Raw genomic sequence first — 9,236 nt, forward strand, 5'->3', positions numbered from 1 at the left:
ATATTCAATGAAAGCGCACACCATTAAATATGAAAGAGGCAATGAATACACCTGACCTAGGGAATGAGATATTTATTGAAATTGCACAACATTAATTATGAAAAGTACAATGAAAGCATCCAATATTCCTAATAAAATATTCAATGAAAGCGCACACCATTAGATATGATAGAGGCATTGAATACACCTAACATAGTGAATGAAATATTTATTGAAATCACACAGGATTAATTATGAAAAAAGCAATGAAAGCGCCCAAAATTCCTAATGAAATATTCAATGAAAGTGCACACCATTAATTATGAAAAAGGCAATGAATATACCTAACCCAGTGAATGAAATACCTATTGAAAGCGCACAGGTTTAATTATGAAAAGCACTCTGTGGCCTTGCCTATATCTTATGAGAAGAACATAGCCTTTATGAGAAAGAAAGACACAGGACACACCTATGAAAGGCCTTTCATAAAACTTGTGGACTTATACACACAGCTCTACAGGCAAGTGCCTTAGTTTTATGATAAAGGTGGTAGCCACTTGTGCCAACGTGCTTCTCAGCAAGCATTTTCCACCCTCCCAACTTCCGGAAAATATGAAAGACTTCCATCTTTCATACACGGACTTTATGCTAGTACAGCCCTCTGACAACACGATTCGCGACTGGAACCCATCTCTCGGCCGGGCCTGTACGGCGGACGATTTTCGGCCCGATTTCTACTCTTCCCCGAAGAGTAGTTGGAACAAATCTGTAACGGAAGTTTTCGTCGAAAGCTTCCTTGATGCGGACACATTCAGTTCTCATGACGTTGCGGCCGTTCGGCGTGCATTTGGGGCACGATTAAAGTCACTCCGAAGGTCCATGAACGTCGCCAGAATGTCGCACAGCGATTACTTGGATCTCCAAGCGAAAGCCAGGAGAGACGAAAGAAAACGCACTGTGAGTTATCCTTTTATCTAGATGCCAATGGGCTCACATGCGGACAACTGGCAGCTTTTCTCGAGGCGCATCAATGCAGCTATTGAGTTACCCGAACTCGCCGGAGAGCATGTTCATATCCTTCAACGCCTTGGCGTGGATGGGATGAGCACAGACGAGTCGGACCATGAACTCATTGGGACCGGGATTCCTCAATTCCGCATACGTAAGAAGGGATGGAGGGATGAGCGACTTGGCGTATGGCTTCGCAAATTCGATGCTTTACATCGCTTTCGTCGCTTCGCACCGATTAGGCGTGCTGGACCAGGTGCGCAACCTCGTATTCGACTCATATCCAACGTATCCTCCACTCGCCCTCCCGTACCTGGCCTCCCATTCAATGCGTATAATGCAAATTGGCTCCAACATCTTCCTTCATGGGGAGCAACTGATCTTGAAGTTGATTCTCGGAGATACTGTTTTCAGTTCAACCCTCAAGCAGAGCAGTGAGTCTCGCCTCTTTTGTAGTTGAAGATGTACTCAAAAGGCATGCAGCGTTGTCTTGGAAAATAGTGGCCGGTTAGATACCATTGGTCACTACCCTTGAACTCCAGCAACGCCATCATTGATCGTGGTATGCGCAATTTATCGTAGACAAAGATTACAAAAGACCTATCATAATAAACAAGTGATTTCGCTCCTTCGTTGCAAACAGTGCATGTAGACTAGCGATGACGTGTATGAGGGATCATGGAGTCGCCGGAAATAAACACAACCAAATGATATAAACCTCCCGTCTTCCAAGTCCAAGTACGAATTTGACTGGTGCTGGGCTGTTTCTCCGACCGTCGATGATCGATGAAGGTGAAGCCCGTACCGTCCAATTCTCTTTGGTCCATTGCACTTTTTGCAAAACCAATCCTCGACTGGTGATTGTCTACCTCAAGTTAACCTGGCTGCTACATGTAACATCATATACGGTGCCCCGGTCTTCTAGGACACTCTTCATGATCCGTCATGAGGTCTAACCAATTACCCTTGCGTACTTTAAGTGGCACGAGGCGTCGAGACCTCAAGGTGAAGGCTTTGTCATTCGCCAATCACTAATGATTGACTGCTGACTGCTAACCACTGGCAGTCGTCGTCGAACGCTGATCGCTGTCCTTCTGTGTATGCGATCGACATAATATTTACAAATCACGAAGCGCAACAGGCGTCTGCTGCCATCAACGGACCATCGTTTATTCTGGAGGTACCCTACATTCCTCATTATCTAAAACTGACTCGTTTACAGGTACATAAATATCATGCGAATACTCCAGTCAACGTACCTGCCTGATCGCATTGTGTCTGAGGGGTTGGACGACTACCACTTCCGACGTACCGCAATATTAATACAGAAGGCTGGTAAGTAACGCCTCTGACATCTTCACGCTGTCAAACTATTCAAGAGAAAGAAACCGCACCCTACTGCACTGCACAATAGGGTGCAAGGGGACGACGACGACGACGAGGAGAATCGGTGCAAGGAAGCACGACATAGTGTGTAAACGCACACTGGGCCTAGTGAGGCCTCAGCGCTCAGCGCTCGGCGCTCGCAAGTGCACATGCTAGCCGCCAACGGCTCACTGGCGCTCAAGCGCTCACTGCTCATTCATGCCCAAGCTTCATAATTAGCCGAACCACTACACTGTAGGCTGTCATTCTACTGTCAATTTACATTGGTGCATAGAATACGAACCACATGAAAATGAAAAGGTCTGGTTGGTGGGATGCAAATAACCTGGGGGAAAATGTCAATTTCTAGCATAGGTACCACGAATATCCCCTACACCGAATCTTGTATGCCCAGGCAGGGGTTCCACGGCCTTACGCTCCTTCTTACGAGCTTCCTCAGCTGCAGGTCAGCGTTTCCATGGCCATTGATTCAGGGATAATATTCGATGCCCTCTGTCCTCGTTGCTGACCTGGTCTTTGTGCAGCAATCTGTGGGGCGGTGTGGACTGATTGACTGCCTCCTTGAGGCAGCTCTCGACCTTTTTTGTGAGTGGTATCTGTCCTCCTATCGCTTCGTTGCTGACAACGCCCGTTTCGTAAAGATGTTGAGGTCGTCTCTTCCACAGACCGTGGAAACACGCAAAGTTCACGAACTTAATCATTCCTCTGTTCACACTGCGCTTGGAATATCTAGTTCATATTGGCTGTGACCGGGGAAATCTAACTTTAATGTTCGTATCGTATTCATAACATTAACTTGAAACTATATATGCAGTACGGGCATTTGAACGCTGTAAACTGGTGCATAAACCACTAAACACATGAAAAAGCGGATGATAACTTCTGGTTGGTGGGATGCAGAGAAGCTGGGGCCAAATGTCAGTTTGTAGGCTTGTAAAAGAGTCGGAATGAAATACAAACTTCTAGTAAAGATCAGTACCAGATCTCGGATGGTAACTCATTCTTGACCTCTGCAGTGACAGGTGCGAACTGTGAATCGACAAGGAATCTGTGATGGCCCAACATATGTATCGGCCATATGACACAACAGGGGTTTGGCGTACCGCTGAAGAGCAACCTTGGCTCGATTTCTGTCTGCAAGCCCAGCAAGCCCAACGAAAGGCAAATTCTTCCCGTATTTCATGACGAGAAGAGATCCATGCCATTCATGATCGAAATCGATATCTTGCAAAGCCCGGTTGCGTGGAAGACCTTCACCAGTTTGAGTCACAACAAGGTACTTGTGTCTAACTCCCATGTTGTCGGCAACTGCGACAGTGCATTGATGGAGGGGGGCGTCTCTTCCCAGGACCACCTCGAAGCAGGGAAAGCGGTTCTTGCCGTCCTCGGAAACTAATGTAGGAACATATACCGTCGCTGCAGCGGTCTTTGATGAATCGAAGAGAACTGAAGAGATGGCGCGCGTCGTGATCTGGAGAAGACTTCGCATGAATCAAAGGACAATAGATCAGAAACTATGAGAACTTACAGCGTGGGTAACGCGAAAGGTATCTTTGGGTGCCGTACGGTGGACTGGCATGGCTAAGAAGTGCGTCGAGTGGCGGAGGAAGTGGATAGAGATGAAGAAAGAAGATTTACCGTTGAGGAGGCTGCACGTGATGGCGTATGCGACAAAGAGGTGTGTGGGCACCTAAAGGGATTCAGTTTTGCAAAGACGTTTGTGCCATCCCTGGCCAAGCTTAATCAGGAGGATTGTCAAGAGGTGAATGTTCGACGACGGCCGATAGTCATGCTCATTGAAGCTAGCTAAAACTAACCATCTGGTTAGCAGTCACCAGTCAATCGTCAGTGATTAGCAAAATGACAAAGCCTGGACAAGACCTCGTGTTAGTTCTCGTGGTATTGTTTCACGACATCTCAGGCACCGGCAGGTTGGATCTGATTGAGTGACGACGCAAGGGTAATTGGTTAGATGTTGAGGTATAATATAAAGTGACCCTAATAGCGATAAGTTCATCTGAAGACCTAGAAGTTAGACGGCATCGTATATCATGTAGCAGGCAGGTAATCACCAGTCAGGAATGACGCTGCAAAAAAAATGCAATAGACCCGAGAGAGTTCAATGGAATGGGCTTCATATTTCATGAGACGATCGGAGGAACAGCCCCGCCACGCGGAGCGCCTGTAAAGTTCGTTTTTGGAGTTGGAAGAGAGGTGAAGGGAGGTATGTATAATTTGGTTGTGTTTATTTCCAAAGCTATTCCGAATATTAATGACGATCATGATCATTCTTCCACTCATGCACAACGACGACCAGGACGAAGAACAAGGCCGCCAGAGACCAAGGCCACTATCAAGGTGAAGGCCGTAGTCACTACTACTATGGCCTGGATTGTGCGACAGAGGGGTTGGATGAGGCGGAATGGTGCGTAACTACTGTAAACGCCAATCTCAATTTCTAAATTGCTGTATCAGATTGGTCCAACGCTGTCAGTAGTGGTCTTATCGGGCGCCATGATCTAAAAATGTGCCGACAGCCGTCTGATCACGTCAACGCTGGATATGTTCAAGGTTTCGCACTCGAGCTCGACGCAAACATCTACAGTGGATCCACTGCCCTCCCGATTGGTCCCACGACGAAGTCGCATCACCTCTTGGACTGTGCGTCCTTCTTCCATTCAGTATGGATACCGAAAGTTTACGAAATCTAACAGGTGCTTTCGAGCAATTCGAACAGAAAATGCTTACATGGACCTACATCGCTTTTTCCAGTGTGTATCGACCAAGCTTGCGCCCTTGTTGCAACGATTAAGGCACATGCCCTTCCTGGATTTCTCCGAAATCGTTTCAACGGTTTACTGACCAAATTGGAAGACCAAAAACAGGTGAAGGTTCTTCTTCCCGAACGCGCTGCCGTGCAGGTCTTTCGTCGGCTGCGGCTGAATGGCTGCGTATCGTCCAGCACCAGATGGCAACGATGCAGACAATGATACCGAGGCACGCTCTTCACTCGAGTGTGCACGTCCTCCTCCTCTTCCCCTTCCTTCTTCTTTCAAGACAGAAGCAATGTTCCACGTTCGTTGTACATTCGAGAACAAAGGCGCTATACACGACGATTCGGAGGCAAGTGTTCCACTTTTTTTCAAGGGTGCGCTCAATCTTACAGAATATTAGACTACCTCACAACGTTACCTCAATGAACCCTGGTCTTGTGGTTTTGCCAGGGAATAAAACTTTCAAATTTCTTCAAGCCGACAAATGTGCCAACATACTCCATTCTTCGGTTCGACAAGGGCAGAAACGAGAGCTTACACATGAATTGTGACGAAGCCGTAGAGTCGCTAGCCTTGGCATGGTTACTTCGATCTGGTATGTTTTGCCAACCTCCTTTCTAGCCGTATTGCTCAAAGTTCTTTAGCGCCTCCTGAAATTGGTGAACTCATCGGAACGCGAACATTCGAAGCCCTTTCCATCCAATTCTATTGGGTCCATTTCAGTTTTTGCAGCGCCAATCCTTGACTGCTGATCGTTAACCTGACTGCTACATCATATACGATGCACTCTAATTTATCAGTCTTCAGGTTGGGGTCAAGCCTACCTTTGCATTGTGTTTTTATCGTATCGGAGTCAACATGCTTCTCTTGCGGATACGCCAATACTAGGAGGAATGGCTCTGCCGCGGAGCGCGTGTACAGTCCGTGTTAACATTGCCTCATGCAACGACGACCAGAGCGAAGACCAAGGTGACCAAAGATCAACACCACTATCAAAGCAAGAACTGCCATCGCCAAGGCTGTTGCAACGAACAACGGCTTCGTGGCACATGCCCTCCGTGAATCTCTCCGAAACCGTTTCTATGGTTTATTGACCAACTGGAAGACAAAATCCAGGCGGAGGATCCCAGCAGAGGCCCAATTTGTCTAGAAGCTGGCGGACTACTTCAATGCTGAGATAGTGCTTGGGACCCTCCGGAATTGTGACGAAACCACTTAATGGCTTGGCTACATTTACCCGTGCGTGTGTACCTTCCTTTTCTCCTCTTCTCCCGAATCTAACATTTGTTTGTAGCTTTATTCGCATCGAAGCGGGCTGGAGAGTCGAAGACGCTGATGCCGAGGCTGAATCCGGATCGAAGCCAAAAGGCGGGTAGGCGTGGATTACCAAGAGGAGGATGTCCTCACGCTGCTGCTGTAAATTCATGGCCTTTTAGGGTTTGTCCTCGTCGCTGACCTGGTCTTTGTGCAGCAATCCGTGGGCGGTGTGTACTGATTAACTGCTTCCTTAAGACAGCTCTCGACCCTTTTTGTGGGTACTATTTGTCCTCCCATTGTTTCGTCGCTAACAATGCCCGTCCCGTAATACAGGAGAATGCTGTCGTTCCCCATGGTCTCATCGGTCATTCGGGCGACGCAAGACGTTGAAAGCGTCACCTATCGTCCACAGACCGGGGAAACACGCGAAGTCTACGAACTTATTTTTTCCTCTGTGCATACTGCGCTTGGAGTGCTGCCGATTCCACGCTCGACACTCTCAAAAACAAGGGGACGAAGAGTTTTGACAAAAAGAAGGATATTGAGCCATTCCGAGCGAGCAGCTCTCACAGCTCGTCAATCTTTCGAAGAAATTTACAAATTACAACGCTGAAGACGAGGCTATGGTCAATCCAGACATGGAAAAGCGAGATCGATGAGGAAGTTGGTGTGGCTGTCGTCTTCGACGAGGATTAGCAGGAGGAAGAGCCGAAGTGCACGTTGAAAGCTGAATTCCTTTATGCGGACACATTCAGTTCTCATGAGATTGCGGCCGTTCGGCGTGCATTTGGAGCACGATTAAAATCACTCCGAAGGTGCATGAACGTCGCGAGAATGTCGCACAGCGATTAGTTGGATCTCCTAGTGAAAAGAGGTCTTTACCTTCCCCGGGTTAATCCATATGGAATCCATGTGGAATCCATGTGGAATCCATGGAATCCATCACCAATTCCATGTGGAATCCATGGAATGAATCTTGGCTGAGACCACAGCCAATTTGTTGTTCCATGGACATCATGGATTCCATGTGGAATGATCATGGAATGGTCATGGAATGGTCAATTCCATATGGAATCCATTGCCATTCCACCTGGATTCCACTGAATTCCATATGGAATGCAGGCATATCCACATTGGATTCCATGGAGCATTCCATATGGATTCCATGGAAGACCAATATACCATTAGAATACATATAAACACAGTATTTATAGTGTCCTTACTATATTTAAGTAAAAAAAGAATTTGCATCTAGGAGAATTGAACCCTCGACGTCGTCAATAACACCAATGCTAAAGCCAACTGAGCCATACAGGCTTTGTTATATACTAAACTAAAAGTAGCTATATACCGCACCAGGGCACGTGGCGTCATATGTGTGACATGCTGTGGGTGAAACGTCACCACGTCGTTCCTTCCTTCCCCACCACCACCATCCGATGCCCATCCACCGTCGCTCACCACCGCGACAAACCACGACCGCCCAAATCAACGACGACGAGACGCCAACGACGCCGACGACACACGACGACAGACAACGTCGTCACGGACCACCCGCGACCATTGACGAGTGCCGAGGATGCGAAGACGACGTGGCAGATGTGCCACGTCGTCTGGACAGTGACGACGCATGCCGTCGTCACTGTCCAACCTGATCAGGTCAGTACACCCACCCCCTCTCTTTCCGTATGGCCGGCTCACACCAAATCCAAGGGCCACGTCGCTGTCTGCGACGTGGCAACAATTTGACGACGTGACACGACAACAGGGCACGACAACAACAGCACGACACCGAGGACGGTGCCACGTCACGCCGCAACCATGAGCGCCCACCAACGTCAATGCCCACCCACGAAGATGAGCGCCCACGACACGACAACGACCAAATCCCCACACCCACGAATGACGCCCACCGCCCCACACGACCCCACCGCCCACGAACGCCCACCCACGACAATGAATGCCCACGAGCGTCCACGACACGACAACGAACGCCCATGCACGACAACGAACGCCCGCGCACGACAACGAACGCCCACGAGCGACGACACGAAGACAACGCGATGACACGAAGACGACGCGATGACACGAAGACGACGCGACCACCCACGAAGACGACGCGACCGCCCACGCCACGACCGCCCACGCCAAAACGAGCCCACCGCCCACAAACGTGGACCCAGAGCACCCACGCATGGAGGATTCCGCTCGCGTGAACGGAAATGGGCAACGACGAGCCCAGGTAAGCTCCCCCTCCCTCCAACATCCCTCACCACCACCCCTCCGTCATTCACCCTCCCTTCATTGCTCCCCCTCCCTCTGTTGCTCCCCCTCTCTTCATTGCTCCCCCTCCCTCTGTTGCTCCCCCTCCCATTTCTTCCCCTCCCTCCATTGCTCCCCCTCCCATTGCTCTCCCCCCCATTCATTCCCACCTCTCCCTTCACCACTCCCTCCCTTCACCACTCCCTCCCTTCACCACTCCCTCTCTCCTCCATCACTCCTTCCCCCTCCCCCCTCACTCTACTACATCCTCCCCCTCCATCACTTCCCCCTGTCTTCCCCCCTCCCTTAAATATTGAGAATAGTAAACATAAATTGTGTAGTCCATTTAATACATTTCAATTTTTCCTGCTCAGCTATGACTTATGAATCTAGAAACCATGATTACATGATGTGTACTTAGAATTATTTCATAAAGTCATTCCATGTGGATTCCATGTGGAATCCTTATGGCATCCATATGGAGTCCATATGAATTCCACCCTTAAAATGGTATAGAACATATAGAATAGAGTATGGATTCCATGGGAAAAAGTATGGAATCCTCCCCAT

General features: G+C 48.7%; 5 protein-coding genes across 5 annotated transcripts; 4 read left to right on the forward strand and 1 right to left on the reverse strand.

The window, feature by feature from the left end:
* Positions 1-591: 591 nt before the first annotated feature.
* On the forward strand, positions 592-1,522 carry LACBIDRAFT_322527 (uncharacterized protein; the record flags this gene model as incomplete). The annotated part of the gene is made up of 3 exons (XM_001875549.1): positions 592-936; positions 958-1,421; positions 1,471-1,522. The coding sequence occupies 3 exons, from the start codon at positions 592-594 to the stop codon at positions 1,520-1,522; spliced, it is 861 nt and encodes a 286-aa protein (XP_001875584.1).
* Positions 1,523-3,345: 1,823 nt separating this feature from the next.
* LACBIDRAFT_322528 (uncharacterized protein) lies at positions 3,346-4,193 on the reverse strand (the record flags this gene model as incomplete). The annotated part of the gene is made up of 4 exons (XM_001875996.1): positions 3,346-3,421; positions 3,477-3,844; positions 3,902-4,063; positions 4,191-4,193. The coding sequence occupies 4 exons, from the start codon at positions 4,191-4,193 to the stop codon at positions 3,346-3,348; spliced, it is 609 nt and encodes a 202-aa protein (XP_001876031.1).
* Positions 4,194-4,500: 307 nt separating this feature from the next.
* LACBIDRAFT_308543 (uncharacterized protein) lies at positions 4,501-5,185 on the forward strand (the record flags this gene model as incomplete). The annotated part of the gene is made up of 3 exons (XM_001875550.1): positions 4,501-4,798; positions 4,849-5,034; positions 5,088-5,185. The coding sequence occupies 3 exons, from the start codon at positions 4,501-4,503 to the stop codon at positions 5,183-5,185; spliced, it is 582 nt and encodes a 193-aa protein (XP_001875585.1).
* A 1,359-nt stretch (positions 5,186-6,544) lies between these two features.
* LACBIDRAFT_308544 (uncharacterized protein) lies at positions 6,545-7,017 on the forward strand (the record flags this gene model as incomplete). The annotated part of the gene is made up of 3 exons (XM_001875551.1): positions 6,545-6,563; positions 6,660-6,678; positions 6,738-7,017. 3 exons carry the CDS (start codon positions 6,545-6,547, stop codon positions 7,015-7,017), a joined length of 318 nt encoding a protein of 105 aa, XP_001875586.1.
* A 770-nt stretch (positions 7,018-7,787) lies between these two features.
* Positions 7,788-8,620, forward strand: LACBIDRAFT_322530 (uncharacterized protein; the record flags this gene model as incomplete). The annotated part of the gene is made up of 2 exons (XM_001875552.1): positions 7,788-8,063; positions 8,189-8,620. The coding sequence occupies 2 exons, from the start codon at positions 7,788-7,790 to the stop codon at positions 8,618-8,620; spliced, it is 708 nt and encodes a 235-aa protein (XP_001875587.1).
* Positions 8,621-9,236: the final 616 nt, after the last annotated feature.

Source organism: Laccaria bicolor, genomic scaffold (assembly GCF_000143565.1).
Source record: "Laccaria bicolor S238N-H82 LACBIscaffold_3 genomic scaffold, whole genome shotgun sequence".
Taxonomy (NCBI): Eukaryota; Fungi; Basidiomycota; class Agaricomycetes; order Agaricales; family Hydnangiaceae; genus Laccaria; species Laccaria bicolor.